This window comes from Phoenix dactylifera, unplaced genomic scaffold (genome assembly GCF_009389715.1).
Source record: "Phoenix dactylifera cultivar Barhee BC4 unplaced genomic scaffold, palm_55x_up_171113_PBpolish2nd_filt_p 000775F, whole genome shotgun sequence".
In the NCBI taxonomy this organism is placed as follows: Eukaryota; Viridiplantae; Streptophyta; class Magnoliopsida; order Arecales; family Arecaceae; genus Phoenix; species Phoenix dactylifera.
In genome coordinates this window covers 14,859-32,038 of record NW_024068146.1, presented here as the reverse complement: position 1 = coordinate 32,038, position 17,180 = coordinate 14,859, and the positions used below count along the sequence as shown (strand labels likewise).

The following is a 17,180-nucleotide window of genomic DNA, read 5'->3' as shown; positions in this document are numbered from 1 at the left end:
AAAAACACAATAATAATTATAAGGAACTATCTTTCTTACATATTGTCAAATCTCTCTAACTTTTTTTTTTATAATCTTTTATTTTTAAATAAAAAATATAAACATAATAATTCCTGCTGGACCGGCCCGGCTCGGTCCGGCGCGTAGGCCGACGCGACTTCCGGTCCAACCCAGACCCGGAGCCTCGATGGGAAGTGCCCTGCGGCGTTGAAGCCCGTTCAATTAAGATTCAATGGCTTGCCTTCTTCGGAGTATTTGTTGGGGGAAAATTACGGCTCCAGCGAGACCTCGTTCCTTCCTCTCTGCTTCCCCCGAAGCTTCTTCCTCCTCCGATCGGTAGATTAAGTCCACTGTAGAAGGAGGGATGTAAGCAATCTCGATCTCAGAGACCAAACAATTTTGGTATCTTTTCGTGGATTTCTCGCTTGATTGCTCTAATAGATTCCTTTGGATATCTCCAGGAGCTCGGAGGAAATCGGAAGGGCGGCAATCAAGCGCGCCATCAAAGCTCTTCGGAAGCGGCACTTGGTCGAGGAGGGCGCACACGCGCCAGCCATCGCCGCCCTCTCCAGACCTCTAGCCGTCCAGGTACTCTATTTGGATCTAAAGATTTGATTTTGGGAACACAGGCATCTTAAAAATTAGATATTTATTGCATACAGCTCTCGTGATGTAATTTGTGGCATGCTTCAATTTATGCTTTATATTGTGTCGCTGTATTGGGAGCATTTTTTTTTTATTGGCGTTGTATGTGTATGTCTTTGAATTTCTGGATCTTTCTCGATTTTTTTATTCGTATTTCTTCTCTTCTTCTTTTTTCTTTTTTTTTTTCACAACAAAATCCTGGGAAATTTCTTTTTAAAACTTAATGGGGAACTATGAACCATTGCCTGTCAGATGCTTGTTTCTATTATAATGAGCATTTCTAAGCTAATCACTTATTATTCTGGTATTGATTTATTTCCAAAGAACTGCAGAATATTTTCCTGAGTAGGGTGGCATATGAAGATTCACAAATTCATCATAAGATAGGTAAAGAATAAATGATCTGCGATCTTATTTTGGAATCTAGTTTAATACACTATTGATGGCTTTGCAATCAAGAAATGACACATTTCAACATTTACACCACATATTTGACTCTTTTAAATAAATATTAGATCCTAGAGCATTTTCTGCATGCATGCTTGTCTTGTTATGGTTACCACCATTTCAACAAACAGAATAGTACACCTACCTAGAGTAATTAAAGCTAGTAGATTTATGCAGAAAACAATAGCAAATGTGATACTCACATGCAGCCTTAGTTATGAAAATTTTGTTATGTTTATCTTGAATAAATATTTTAAAGAAATGGAAAGGAAAACTGTATGTAGAAGTGATAGACTCTTGAATTTTGATATCTCTGATAATGATGACTTGTCTTTATGCCATCTTTATTCATGTCACTGCTCAATTCTAATAAGATGCTCTATGATGGTTATATAGCATAATATTCATGACAAAAGCTCCAGACAAGTTGGTAACCTGAACATATAAGGGATGGTATAACAAACCAGTGGACTAAAAATTCTTTAATCACAATTTAGTTCCTTGTTGTGACCAGTCTTCTTTTGCTTGATGTAGTGGAAGATGCCTAGCTATACATGTTCTGTGCTCTCTACTAATGCTTATAAGCCTCCCTGCTTTAAGTTCCCTTGTTGGTTTCTTATAGTCGTCCAAAATGATAATTGGGTATGTGTCAGTAGGCTGGGTTTGTCTCATAGCCTGATAGTCTCAATCTGATCTTGAGTGGGTTTGGGCTGGTATAGTAACCCAACAGTCAGGCCCAGGCTAAAATCTGCAGCTTCTTCAATATATGAGGCAGGCCTATGTTCGCCTGTTGGTGGCACAGTTGGATGTGAGAATAGACATATAAATATTATATATATGCACTATAAATTGGAGTATTCAAATAAATTCTACTTATGCTCTCTAGTAGATATTTTAGTGCACGCATCTCTTGTATTGCGAGCAATGCTTGCTTTCCAAAAGAAGGAAGTAGAGGATAGTTTTACTTATCAGATGAAGTTCCAATATGGTATATTTTGCCTTCTGCCAGTGTTTCAATTTTTGGCATTGGAATTTTGGTGATTACCCTTTGGATACTTAATGTTAGCTTTTGAAGAGTGCTTTTGTGCTGGCATTAGTTGATGTTCAACTGTTTGTTCAATGTCATGTTTTGTGATTAGGCATCTGAATCTCTGTTCCTTTCTTTGATGGCCATAATCATGCCAGTGCTAAAAAAATTGAAGACAAGACATTCTGATGGCTATGCCATGAATTTCAAGTTCCTATCCTAGGTTTTACATATTACTCTTTGATGATTTTTTGTGCTATACCTTATTTTGTTTCTCCAAATCTGATACTTGCGTTACTACTGGAAATAATTGTATAGGACCCCTTTCATAGACCCGGTAAATTCATATGTAGGGATGGTTGAGGTGAGTTGCACCCAATCCAATATGTATATTTACTTACCAAGTGACAGGAATCAACAATTCCTTTATCAGCGGCTGCATCAGCATTTTTATGGAAAGCAGCCTATATGTGATATTTATAGCAGAATATAGGAAGGCGTTCTTTTCATGTCTCCCCACATATGACATGATTTGGTTGCTATTTCAAACTAATCAAGGACATTTCCTGATTGGCTTTTGTATAGGAAGAAAAAAATTCACCAAAAGAGTTCTATATGCATTTATATTCATGTTGATGTTTCACTGCTAAGAATATATACACTTTGAGCATAATTACATGCTTTTGTTGGGTATCCTCGTGAGCTTGAAGTTTATAGATGTTATTACAGTACATCTGGAGATCATTATATCTTGAAAAATAATTATTTATAAGCTTTGAGTGAAGCAGGACAATAGGGAAAAGAGGGAGAAAGAGAGAAGAAGGAGAGGGGAGGAAGAAGAGAAGAGGAAGAAGAGGAGGAAAGAGGAGAAGAAGAAGAGAAGGGAGAAGGAAGAAGAAGAGAAGGGAGGCTAATCATTTATTCATTCATTCATTAAACCCTAAACAAGTGCATGAAACCATATATATAGGGTCACAAAATAACAAAAAGACCCCTACAAATAAAACAATTCCAAAAAGGCCCTAAAATGACAATATGCAAATAAATCAATCAACATAAAATAAACCCAACTAAAATAAATCAATCCAAATAAACTAGTCGGGCCCACTGAGCTAGCTGGATCTTGTGGCGACTGGCTGACCTGGCACTGGTGTCTGCACCAACTCTCCCCGGGTGGAAAGAAGTCAACCTCGACGAAAGTGGCTCGATGTATCCCGTAGTACTCCAACAAGTCAGGGTCAATTGGCAGTAGCTTCTCGCACTGGATCCAAGTAAAACCGGGCTTTGGTCATCCTCGCCAACGAACCAGAAAATGTTGGATGCTCCCATCACTGGATAAAATGGTTTGCTCGTCTAAAATGGCATCAATGAGTTCTTTTTGTGCTGGTGGGAGAGGCAAAGAAAATGAGGATGGTATGAAACTAGGAATAGGGAAATCATCGGACTCAAGAGTAGCTCATCGAAAGGGTCATCAAGGATGGATGGTGGATCCTTGAAAGCAACTAGATCTTCAATATTAAATAGTAGAGATGATACCAAAATCAGATGGAAGATCAATAACATAGGCATTCGTGCCAACCCGATGCAATACCAAAATGGCCCAGCACTACGAGCCTACAGTTTCTTAGCGGTTCCTGTGGAAGCCGCTCAGGCCGAATACGCACCATAGACATAATCCCCAGGTTGGACATATCTTATCTCGCCTATGAAAATCAGCTTGGTAGTTTATATGAGCATTATGCACATGAAATGCGCTTATTAACGTCCTGATGCAACTGATGCATGTGTTGTGCAAATGCAAGTGCCGACTCTGAAATGCGAATGTGCGATGACATGGGTAGAAGGTTGACAGGCTTTCTAGCTTTATAACCATATACTACCTCAAGGGACTCATGCCTTATGGACCTATTGATTGAAATTATGGGGATGAACTTCTTGGACAAATAGAGCGGGCATCAAAGATTTGTTGAACACTTCCCGCTCAAATTCAACAGGACGCAGGATGTGGAGATCCTTGTCCTTGGATACTTCACTTCTCTTGTTCTTGTTAGGGTGGCTTCGGTGGTAAAGGATTGAGCTTAATCTTTATTACCCTTGAACATGCAAAGAACAAAGAATTGGATCGACCAGAGATAGTGACATTAAGGTCGAACAACCACGGTCGTCCTAAATTAGATGCCCTACATCCATCGGGATTACGTCACACCGTATGGTGTCCTTGTAAGAAAGAATGTTGAACTGGGCACAAGACATCTCCTCTTTGATGTAAATAGAAGTTGTGTCAATCCAAGAGACCTTATAGAGTTGTGGATAAGGAATGGGAATCAAACCTAAGCGGGAGACGGTGTTGGATGATATTGGATTAATGCAACTTCCGCTATCAATGATAACCTTACAGTCCTTATCTACACAGTTTATATAAGTGTGGAAGATCGAAGTTCGTCTCCAGTCATCATATTCTGTAGGTTAGGCAAAAGCACACCTTACTATATTCTTAGCGACTGATCAGATTCAGTCACAACTGGTGGAGGCGTGGTGCGGATACATCCTAAATTGTCGGGACGTTCTAATTATCATCGACGTCTTGGAGGTCGTCTAAATTTGGCTCATAGATTTGTTCTTCCAATTCGCCGGTATTACCCTCTTGTTCTTGTGCCTCAATGACAAGAGATGTAGCCTCACATTGTGAGGCAAACATGTCCAAAACTCTGGCACTTAAAACATTGAATTCTAGAACTAGACTTGGGTACTTCCACCAAGAATGCCCTTGCCCTTAGTGTCCTGACTAGGGGTAGGGGTGATGGAAACTAGTCTAGAAGGAGCGAAGGTCGGGATCCGGAAGGGAGAGCACTGGCAGGTGGCCCTTGAGGGTCAGAGTGATGAGCAAATGTAAACCTAGTTACCTGCTTATAATTTTGGACAAATGTGTAGGCCTGGTCGAGGTGGATATTTTTCGAAGGACGAGTTTCCTAAGCTCATCATTAAGACCTCGTCTAAACCGATTTAGGACCATCCATTCATTTTTTTCCACATTACATCGCATCATAAATTCGTCAAACTGAGCGATGTAATCTATAGTAGACCGATTACCCTGTCGCAAATTATTCTATCGGTCGAGGAGGTCATCCTGATAGCTTAAGGGTAGGTATTTTTCTTTAAGTTTCTATTTCATTTCTACCCAATCAGTTATTGCATATTGATGTCTCCTAGTTAGCAGATGTTCGGTGCTTTGCAGAAAAGTTTAGCTCGACCGATGAGGTTCATTCTGATGAACCGAACCTTCTTCTCTTCAGATAAATTGTACTATTTAAAGAAATGGTCCATCTCGTGCATTCCAGTTCGAGAACTATCAAAGGTAGGGGCTTCAACCTTAATACCCCTCATGATATCATTGTCGCGGTCTCGGAGCTCTCTGGGTACGACATCATGGCGGTGACCTCGATCAGCATTGAGGATGAGACCCGATCCTCTGGGGTAAGGGTTGGCATGGGGGCGGCCTAGGAAAGGTATATTGTCAAAATTATGCCTGCCGAACGGAACCTATGGATCTAGGGCTTCATCCTCTAGGTCTAGACCGGGGTAAGGGGCGACACTATCGTCTTTGGATCCATTGATCCTTTGTAAGGAGGTTTTCAACTGAAGTCGAGTCGGGTGGTCCAAGTCTTCGACCGCCTTCATTAGGGCTTCGATGCGGGCATCCATAGTAGATTGGGATTCAGAATGCGGAATGATACGACCACTACGAAGGTGCATAAGATGAATGACTCAATTATGTGCTATCCTAGTCAAATGAGGACAATATTACCTTTGATGCAGACCAAATGCAATGCAATGAAATTTTAATTGTCAATATGTAATGCTCAATATAAACTCTAGGCTAATTCGTAGTAGGCGAAGTATTTCAAACTAGAAACTAGTAAGTGAAGCAAGCCGGCAAGTAGCTGCAGTTAAGTAGTAATGGGTCCCTGTGGATTGTCGGATGTCACAGAGCTCGTAGGTCTTCCAACGAAGGTTTAGCTCTACAATTAATAATAAAGGGGGCTACTATTAGGGTTTATGTGTGTTTCATGGGAGTGTGTGAAGCATGTGTTTTGGAATTTTCGGGAAAGGATAAATTTAAATAAGCAAATTAATTGCCAGGAAAGGATAAACTTGATCCGGCAGTGACGACCCAAGTGCGGCAAGCCGGCTCGCTAATCGGCGCAAATCTGGCCTGCTGGGCCGTGGTCCAAAGGGAGGAGGGAGAAAGGCAAAGCTTGCAGTGGGCTCTGCAGTGGCGTTGCAGGCCTGTGGGCTTGGCCCGTGAGGAGGAAGTCGGGACGGGCTGCAGTCGCAGTGCGGGCCTGAAGTCTTGGCCCGTGAAGATGGAATCGAGGCGGAAGTGGGCAGTGGGCCTGATGGAGGAGTCCGGGCCCATGAGAAAGGAGAAGAGGGGGGGGAGGAAGGGCAACGGAGGTGGGGTTTCGACCGAAACCCTTAGGGGGGGTTTGGTGTGATCGGAGAAGATGGAGGTACGGGGGGTGCGGCGCTTGGTGAGGTGGAAGTGGCGACAGAGGCGGTGGATGACGAGGTGCGGCGGAGATTTTGGGGAATGGTGCGATAGGCCGGTGCGTGAGGGGCGGATGGGCTCAGGGAAGGAGAAGGCGGAGCAACGAGCTTCGACGGTGCGGAACGGCAGAGCTTTGCGGCGAAAAAGCTCGGACCGGCGGCTTGCGAGGGCGGCAAGACGAAGCGGCGCTGCGGTGGAGCGACGAGGCGGTCGCGGCAAGGACAGGGCGGCGCTGCAAACAGGCCGCAGTAAAAGAAGGTGAGCGGCGGAAGGGGAGGAGGATGGTGGAGCGCGGAGAGGCAACGTGGCGGGGGTGGCGCGCCCGCTTGGGCGGCGACGGCGGACCAAAGGCGGTGGCGAGGGTGCTCGCGGTGAGGAAGTTGAACGGGTACCTTTTTTTTCCTTCTCATTTTTTTTCCTTTTTTTTCTTTTTTTTCTTTTTTTTTGTGGCAAGCATGTGTCGTCATGTGCGCGCTTGCGCGTGTGAACTCACGTGCAAGCGAGCACGCATAGTTCACGTGCGGCTCCTCTCTTTCTTTTTTTTTTTGTGGAGCGGATTTAGGCTAGCGGGTTGACCGTTTTTGGATCTTACCAGTTAATGCAGTCCGTCTTCAACCTCCAACGGGTTCGTTGGGACGCACCGATTTCGCGGCTTTTGCTGTGGGGAAGGGCGCGGCGGTCTTTGGTGGCGAACGACGCTCCGGGACGGAGGGCGGCGATCACGATTGCGGGGTCCGTGTTCTGCGGCGGTGGATGGAGGCCGGTCAGACATGGAAACTCTGGGGCGACGGCTTCCGTGGGGATGCGGCGGTCTGCGGTGGCGAACCAACGGTGCTGCGAGGTGGGTGAGGCAGCGGCGGCGACTAATGGCGGCGGCGGGCTCGGGTGCGATGATGGGTGGAGAGGGTCAAGGGTTTCTCCCCTTCTGTTCTTTGTGTGAGAACCGAGAGAGAGGGAAGAGAAAAGAGGGATCGAGGCTTTGGCAACATGGGCAAAGCCGTCGCTCTGATACCAAGTTGACGCAGGACAATAGGGGAAAAGAGGGAGAAAGAGAAGAAGGAGAGGGGAGGAAGAAGAGAAGAGGAGGAAGGAGGAGGAAGAAGAATAGAAGGGAGGAGGAGGAAGAAGAAGAGAAGGGAGGCTAACCATTCAATCAATCATTCATTCATTAAACCCTAAACAAGTGCATGGACCCATATATATAGGGTCACAAAATAACAAAAAGACTCTTACAAATAAAACAATTCTAAAAAGGCCCTAAAATGACAATATGCAAATAAACCCAATCAACATAAAATAAACCCAACTAAAATAAATCAATCAAAATAAATTGGCTGGGGCCCGTTGAGCTAGCTGGATCCTGTGGCGACCGGCTGACCTGGCACTGGTGTCTGCACCATTGAACATCCACCAAAGTTTGTTGCATGATCAAAGATTATAAATACTCCAGCTTTCTTGTTTGAAGCATTTGATTGAGTATTCAACTGGGCAAGTCTATAACAATGTTGGGGATTTTAAATGGTTACATTAGAGTGATCAAAAAAATGCCAGCAAGAATTTTCGGGCTTTCTGATTTTCTTTTTTTTTTCTTTTAAACAAATCACACATTGTTAATCAGTAGCAAGGGAAAGGGATGATCAGTACTCAGTAGGAGCACTGCAAGATGTACCAGTATAATCTGTTGTTCCCATATCTACATGGTAGTAGTTGCTCTGAACATTAGGATACTGGTGGCATCCTTGTGAGAGATCTATCTCATAGCTGTCTTGATCTCTAAAAAGTTACTTATAGGAATAGAAAACAAAAGATGTAAAAATGCTTGCTGCAGTCTTCCAAGGAAAGGGAACCTAGTAGTTTCCAAATGGCTAAAAGCTAAAACTGATCCTTAGTAGGTCACTATGTTGATTGAGGAAGCTGCATCCATGACTCAGGAGATCCAGGCCAATCATTTATATGACAATTGGAAATTGTTAGATGTCTACATTATGTAGTTGGAAACGGATGTTTAAAGATAAACTCTGAATACAAAGGATCTATCAAAAGATTTATGGCCCACATAGTTGCACAATGATGCAAATAGAGACATTGGTTAGATAATGAGGGAACAATCTGTCTTGTAGTTGTGATGAAGATTGCGTTGTCTATTTTGCTTTCACCTATGGGCAAATTAGATGTCAAAAATTTGTTCTTGAAGTGAGTTAAAAGAAGTGATATACATGGAACAACCATAATTTTTTGATAACCTGAACAACCTAAGCTCCTTTTTTTTTTCAGACCGGGGTGATTCATACAACACGTGTACGGATGCACCCAATAAAATCGGAAAACAAAATATCACGGAGCTCTCGAGGCAGCTCCCCATCCCCCGCCCATAGGATGCTACTGGCATGGTTAGCCACGTAAGTGGCCACCCAATCCGCAGCCCTGTTGACTTCTCTAAACACATGCTTCGTCTAGACAACCCCTCCGTCCCTTATCATCATCCAGATATCGCGAATCAAGGGATGGTTAGCAGCAACGACCCTCGAACCTCCCTGGATCCAGTTGATAACCATAGCCGAGTCACCCTTCAAGATGACTGAACTAGCTAAAACCACATGTTGAGCATGTCGAAGACCCGCTCAGGTAGCTCTCAGCTCCGTACTAGGAATCGTGCAGTCAAATAACTGACAGCCTTCCGCTGCCACGGCCCTGGAGTTTGGGTCCCTAATGACGAAACCCACTCCATCTTTTGTGCCTCCATTTAGCACCAACCCATCAAAATGACCTTAAGGAAGCTTGGAGGTGGGGGCTTCCAGGTGAAAAACACTGTATGAGAAGCTGCCGAGGCAGAATGGGAACCCCAGATATCTCGAGCTGTCAAAAGTTCTTCTAAGGAAGAAACATGACTAATCTCTGCCGTCTGCGTCCGGGCGCTCTCCACCATGAGCCTTGGGGACATGCTATGCTCGTCGAAGGTTTGAGCATTCCTTGCCAGCCATATCTGGTATGCTATGCAGGTCGCTCTAACCGCCTCTTGGCGTGTCAATGGGTTGTCCGACCACTAATGGAAGGTTTGTAAGAACTGGTCCTCCTGAGACCAACCCTCCCACAGCAGCCCCGCCGCAGGCCACACCGCCCTTGTCCATGTGCACTAAAGCAATGCATGGTCCACTGACTCATCGGCTCCGCATGCCCCGCACTCAGGGGGTAGCCTTAATCCCCGTTCGCTAAGTACTGCTCTCGTTGAAAGCCGATCCCAAACGACCTTCCATAAGATCAGTGCCACCCTCGGATGGAGGCTCAGGCGCTAGACCCAGGCACACTTCGGACCTGGCTCTTCCTTCAGCCGGAGCACTCAGAAGAGCTCCCCCACCCTAACGTCGGTCCTAGACGACGTGCTCCACACTCGGGTATCCGAACCCACATATCTTGGAATCGAAAAGGTCGGAGCACTCGGAGAGCTCCCCCAACCTAGCCTCATCCCAAGCAGCCCTGCCAGGGACAAAGATGTCGCAAATCCGCAGTCCCTCCACTGCCTCAATGTCAACCATAGTCGGCCAGGGTCTCAAAGGTAGGGCACCCACCCATGGGTCGCCAACCACATCGATACTCCGCCCATCGCCTCTTAACCATCTAGCCTTGTGATCTCTCGCCACATAAATAAGCAACGATGCCCACTACAAATCGCCCCTACAGTGCCCGTCCGGCCATATCTGGCAGCCATGGTCTAACTCCAGAACCCCTGCGACTTCAGCATGAATCGAGTTGCGTATCGGGCAATCAGCGCCTCGCGCCTCTCCACAAGAGACAACATACCGAGGCCACCCTTCCTCACTGGTAGGCAGACACTCTCCTATTCCACTAAGTGCATCCCGTGACCCCCTCCATACGACCCCCATAGGAAGCTCTGAAGTAGCCGCTCGATCCTCATCAGGACTGTTTTCGGAACCTGAGCTCCTTTTCAACCATAAGTAATCAATGAATGAGCTTAATCAATCTGCTTGAATTTGCTTTCATAACATCGATAAGGCTTTAAAAGATATAGGCACATGCAAGATAACCTTGATCATCTTTACCTTTGCAATAAAAATCTGTAAGCATCATAATATTGAACACTTATTACATTATCTTAAGGAGCTTGCTTCATGTAATTGCTGAACCCAAGAATTTCTTTCAAATAAACTTGAAATGGAAGACTTGGAAATCTGTTAGGTGTAGAAGTTGACCGAACACATGACCGAGTTATTCTTCGTCTATGGAAATATGTTAATGATCTACTAAAGGAGACATATTGCAATATTGCAAGCTCCGCAAAGTTATTCGTATAATGTCTAAGCAAAACTTGCCATAATATTGGATGGTCAGATTGTCTGTATATGCTTTGCCACTCACATGGTTTTTTATGCTCTATCCCTTTGTTATTGTCTATTTGGTTAACTGTTGAACACATAGTTGGCCTTGATCATAGGATTTTTTAATGGCAATTCCAAATAATCCTGGATTTTGCAAATCAAGCTTTTATAATTTTCTTATTACAAAAAGGCAAAAATCGTGGGTAAATCAAGTTATTATAGCTGAATATAGAGCCTTGGAAAAATATTATGTTTGAGATATCTTGAAGCTGGAATATTATTCTCTTCATCTTGCCCATTATAGGGAGTATCTAGCTGTCATTTTGACAACAAAAATGTTGTAGCCACTCTGATTTAAAAACCTGAATTTATCAATATTGGCTATCATTTTATTTTTGAAGGAGAGTAAACTAAGTGCTTAGGTACTATATCAAGATGGATTTTCAACTAATTGACATATGAAGTAAAAAGACCCTTTAGTGATTGGAAATTGTTATGTTGAGAATAAAGTTATGTACCAACATAATTGGATGAACCTTGAGAGGAGTGGAGCGGACATGATAAGTTACATATGTTTTTGTGCATATATTTGAATGATATTGTGATAAATGAGGTGTTTGCAATTGTGTTACCAAGTTTTTCTTCTTGCCATTGACTTATCTAAGAAATAAGTGACCAACTCTATCATTGCAGTTGCCACTTCTAATTCCTTTTCTATTCCTTTATCTCAGAACTTTGTTCACTCTTTATTCTCTTCAAAAATTACAATCAATTTGAATAACTCTTCGCTCTCTTCAAAAATTACAAACAATTTGGAGAACTCTTCTCTTCAAAAATGCTGAACTTCAAGGTTAGGTTTTATTCTTTGTTCCTGTTCGGTCGTTTACAACTTTGTACGCTGATAAATTATTTTATTTATGGTATCTTGCTCTTTTAAGACATTTAAAAAATTGGACTAATGGAGTTAATTGAGATTAGGTTGGCTGCTTTAATGACAGTATAGGACTCCTATACGGTTCAAAGCATAGTACGCCATCTTGGTACCGGGCCCTATACCAGTGCCACCATCACTGTGTCAGTATGCCCGGTACAGGAGCTGGTTTAGCATACTGAGCCTGCCGTACCGCATTCCTTCTTGGAATAAGGGACATATTAAAAGACTCATGTAGCACATGCCTTGATTCTTTTTCAATATTTTAAGTTAGGCCTAGTGAAGTAGTGAACGGTCACCTCCTTCCCCTCCCTGCTCTCCAAAACTTTCTTTATTCAACTCTCTTTCTTAATGATACCAAGACTAAAGGACGGTGCCCTAGGTTTAGAGCTTGTATAATGTTCCTAATGATTGTAAGATCAGTAAAAGCCCTTGAAAATTAGAAAATAATAATTAAAGGGAGTCTAGTCTTGGAGAAGGGTTTTGGCTTGTTTATACTAATAATATGATTAGTGTTGCTGTTACCTAGAGAGTTGGTGCAAGTTCACAATTTCTTGGTGGTCTACACTTCTGACATGCTGATGTGGAGACACTTAAGTGTACTACTAGAATTATATAAATATGAGTTGTGATGATAGTTGGCCATATGACAATTATTTAAACCCAGGTTTGCAATACCAGTTTCGGTATTTGTATCATGTAACCAACTTGTCCGATGTCAGTACGATTCGGTTCTTGGTGCTGACACTCGGCATGGAGGGCACGCCGAGTATATCGGTTTGCTGTTGATACAAGATGGTACACCTGGTATGGACCCGTACAATTTGGTACTGCAAACCATAGTTTAAACCATACTTAAAACTTTGACAAGTAGAAATTGTAGCCAAAACTAGTTGCTTATATTACATGTAAATGTTGTTGCTAACAGAAAAAATAAAAGCATATGTTACATTACACTGTATTCAAGAAAACCAGGTAAATGTTCAAAGGTAATTATGCCCAAATTTTTAATTGGCTAGCATTATTATCAACCCATTCACTACATAGAATTATGCCTTAAGTTGCATTTGTTAGATCTTTTTAAGCAGTTGTAAAACATTTTAAGATATGTACCGGAAAATAAATTCAGAATTTAAGATACTGTCTTAGTTTGATGTACATAGCTTGACAGGACATGAATTAAGTAATAGGCGATGATGCATGTTCATTGTATCAGCTGACCATGGGAAGATCTGGTTTGTTAATAGAGGGACTCAAGACAGTAATCATGTGACTTGCAATTAAATTTATGAATTATGAATCTTTATTCCTCCTGTAACAGGGGATTAGTAAATTCTTTGGAGATTATGTTACCTCATACCACTTATAGGCCATTCAAGGAGGCATGTTAAGGTGATAATGTTTTACTTGTTTGAGACACCTCTCATCTATTTGTTTGTTTAGTTTCTTCTTTTGTCAATTTTGGGCTAGATGGAAGTAACAAGCTGGCAACAAATCCCAGTTTATTATCCCACTTTTTTTGCTCTAACTGTTCTGTTAGCTCCCCTGCTAAGGACATGTTTCTTTAGCAAACTTTTATTTCATAGATCAACAGTACTGAAACCATAAATCAACTTGTTCTGGTACATGTTTCATTTAATCTTTTTTTTTTAAAAAAAAAACTGTGGCTGGTAACTTGACTAACATTATAATTCATCATTCTGCATATTAAATTTTCCTTTTTATTAGTTGATCCTCTTGTTACTTCTGTAGGGCTTAGAGTGGAAGGAAAAAGCTGAAAGCCTTGAACTAGAACTGCAACAATGTTACAAAGCTCAAGCTCGGTTGTCTGAACAACTTGTGGTGGAAGTAGCAGAGTGCAGGAACTCAAAAGCTCTTGTTCAAGAGAAGGAAGAATTAGTATCTAACCTGCAAAATGAAATTGAACCATTAAGGTTTAGTTGTTATTGATAATTCTTATGCATTTATGTAAAACATATCTGATTTTTGAGAATAGCACGAGTGAGTTTGACCTAATGTAGCCAAATATTACAGGGATGAAAACTCACAGCTTAAGAAGGATTTAGAAGAAAAGACAAAAGCTTTGGATCTATTAATAAGCGAGAACAAGTCAGTTAAAGCACAACTTGAAAAGGTGATGCTGAAATTAAAAGATGCAGAGGCTGAAAACAAGAAATTGATTGATCGTTGGATGTTGGAGAAGATGAAGGATGCAGAAAAGCTTAATGAGGTATATTGTTTTCTTCTAACTGTGATTCACATTGCATGTCATTTCTTTTTTGATCAATGTTCTGGTAACTAGTAACTGGTTTTAGACTATATTCTGGTTATCTTGCATGTTGCCATTATAAATGAGCAATATTTATGGGCCTGAGACTACTAGATTTATATTAATAAAAGATCATCTATTTGGGTATAAGAAGAATATGATATACCAGTAATTAGAGTTGAAGAAATTGCGTGGAACTCTAGGCTAATATGAAGCGCAAGGATACAAGTTATGCCTTGGAATGAAAGATAATTCCGATTCAGATGTCTACGAATAGGGAAACTATAAGTAATGCAACTATGAATCTCATGGAGAGTTTGATCCTAGCTTAGGATGAACGCTGGCAGCATGCTTAACACATACAAGTCGGACGGAAAATGGTGTTTCCAGTGGCGGACGGTTTAGTAATGCGTAAGAACCTGCCCTTGGGAGGGGAACGACTGGTGGAAACGGTTGCTAATACCCTCCATAGGCTGAGGAGCAAAAGGAGGAATCTGCCCGAGGAGAGGCTCGTGTCTGATTAGCTAGTTGCTTTGTCCTGCACTTTTTATGGGTAATTTAGCTTCAATATTCAAGAGGAAAAGCAAGAGCTAGAAACGAGGATGATTCAGGAGCAGGTATAGTGAATGTGGTGCAATAAACAATGGTATAGACTAGTATGTTGTCTGCAACCTATTGCAAGCTTTAGTAAGAACTTCCCAAGACATTATCATACAAGTAATTTCCTGTGTGATGGTCGAGAATTCCTGAATGCACTAACATGGCCACTGTAAGAAGGTTTAGAAAACACTTGGAAGTTAATGAGTCATGATTTGTACCTCCACTGAAAGAAACAAAGGATATTTTTTATTATTGTAATGCCTCGTATGCTAAATTTTTCCCAGTACTAGTTAATTATGACAATTTGCATGTCTAATCTTTCTTTTTCATCTCTTCTGCTGTGTTTGCTCAACTTTCACCATATATGTGTATCAGTCAGTTGTTTACTAGAATCCACTAGCCCTGTTAATAGTGGAACAATATTTTTCCCATAAAAAGGAAAGCCTCTTAGTTTCTTACCTGATTTTCTTTCATGTTGACAGGCTAATGCCCTGTATGAGGACATGATGCAGCGTTTTAAGGTGGCTAGCATAGAGCAACTTGCAAGACAACAAGTTGATGGAGTAATTCGCCAAAGTGAAGCAGGATATGTGGAATTTGTAGAATCAGCTATTCCTTCTGTATGCAAGCATACTATCCATGCTCATGGGGGTGGATGTGGGTCCATATTGTTTGAGAACAACTCAGATAAGCTGATCAGCGGCGGGCAGGACCGAACAGTCAAAATATGGGACACACAAACTGGCAACCTGAGTTCCACTCTTCATGGTTGCCTTGGGTCTGTACTTGATCTTGCTGTGACTCATGACAACAGGTCCGTAATCGCTGCCAGTAGCTCCAATAACATGTATGTATGGGAAGTAAGTTTGGGTCGTATACGCCATACCCTTACAGGTCACACTGATAAAGTATGCACTGTGGATGCAAGTAAAGTCTCCAGCCGCAATGTTGTGAGCGCTGCTTATGATCATACCATTAAAATCTGGGACCTCCAGAAAGGATATTGCATCAACACCATCATCTCAATGAGCAACTGCAATGCCCTTTCCTACAACATGGATGGACTGACCATTTGCTCAGGTCACGTAGATGGTAATCTTCGACTGTGGGATAGCCGGACAGGGAAGCTAATTAGTGAGGTAGCTGCTCATTCACAGGCAGTCACATCGATCTGTGTTTCTCGAAGTGGTAATCTGGTGCTAACAAGTGGAAGGGATAACTTGCACAATCTGTTCGACGTTAGAACATTGGAAGTGTGCGGGACATTCAGAGCCAACGGGAACAGGGTGGCATCCAACTGGAGCCGATCATGCATTAGTGCCGATGAGAACTGTGTTGTAGCTGGGTCAGCAGATGGGTCCATCTATGTGTGGTCAAGATTAAAGGCTGATATGCCAAGCATTCTGGAGGGGCACTCTTCACCTGTTCTTTCATGCTCATGGAGTGGGTTGGGGAAAACTCTAGCCTCTGCTGATAGGAATGGAAACGTGTGTATATGGACATGATGTATCATATGTGTAAAAATGTGGTAGTAGTGCATAAAAATGGAAATGTCAATTGTCACGTACTCCTGTTTATTTTATTACATAATGGAATGCTTAGGGTGATTCTTTCAAGATTTTTCTTGTTTTTTGCTATTCTTCTTTCCCTATTAAATAGCAAGCATTGCAGCAAACAAAGTCGGCTGTTGCGAGAACTCCTGGGGTAAGAAGAGCGCCAGGATCACATTTTGCAGTGTAGTTTATATATGGTATAGTGCAGCATTTAGGTTTTTGTAATAGATGAGATCTAAAACAGTCATCTTGTTGCTAAATTATGATATATGTGCTAAATTAGTTCTATATCTTAGAATTTTGATCCCAATTGTGATTTTGTTGGTCTTACAAGAGGGTAATATACCCCTTTCCCCTTGGGCAAGCAGGTCATGGTGAGATCCCTCATCTGCAATCTTACCCTTATCTATGGGATCCCTTCTCTATGGCATGTATAATCCCTCCCACCTCCAAGGTCTGCTGTTTTATTATATAAAATGGAGTTTCAAAAAGTATGTGATGGGTGCGATCATACTAGCACTGATGCACAAGATCCCATCAAAACTCCATAGTTAGATGTGCTTGGGCGAGAGTAGTACTAGGATAGGTGACCCCTTGGGAAGTCCTCGTGTTGCACCCCCTTTGATTTTTCGCCCCTTCTTTTATTTTTTAGTAATATTTTATTTTCAATTTTTGGGCTTATTGCTTTTTCCACTTCGGATCATTTTTTCGCTTCGAAAATAAACCGAGTCTGAAGACAAGCGATGCCATGCAGCATAGTAGGCCCTGCGCGTTGAGTTCTGCACCGAAACGGCCTCGACGACGCGACTGCCCCGTTGGTAGGCC

The 17,180-nt window shown here is 42.2% G+C and overlaps 1 protein-coding gene and 1 pseudogene across 1 annotated transcript; both read left to right on the top strand.

Annotated features, from left to right (window-relative positions):
• The first annotated feature begins 218 nt into the window (after positions 1-218).
• LOC120107146 (autophagy-related protein 16-like) lies at positions 219-16,418 on the top strand. Its single transcript, XM_039120323.1, has 5 exons — positions 219-366; positions 462-588; positions 13,686-13,867; positions 13,968-14,163; positions 15,285-16,418. Coding segments are annotated over exons 1-5 (1,530 nt in total). The 5' UTR covers positions 219-364; the 3' UTR covers positions 16,308-16,418.
• Positions 16,419-16,855: 437 nt separating this feature from the next.
• On the top strand, positions 16,856-16,974 carry LOC120107147 (annotated as a pseudogene).
• The last annotated feature ends 206 nt before the right edge of the window (positions 16,975-17,180 follow it).

Coding starts and splice junctions, on each gene's coding strand:
- LOC120107146 (XM_039120323.1), top strand. Junction 589..13,685: donor CCAGACCTCTAGCCGTCCAG/GTACTCTATTTG, acceptor TTACTTCTGTAG/GGCTTAGAGTGGAAGGAAAA. Junction 13,868..13,967: donor AATGAAATTGAACCATTAAG/GTTTAGTTGTTA, acceptor CAAATATTACAG/GGATGAAAACTCACAGCTTA.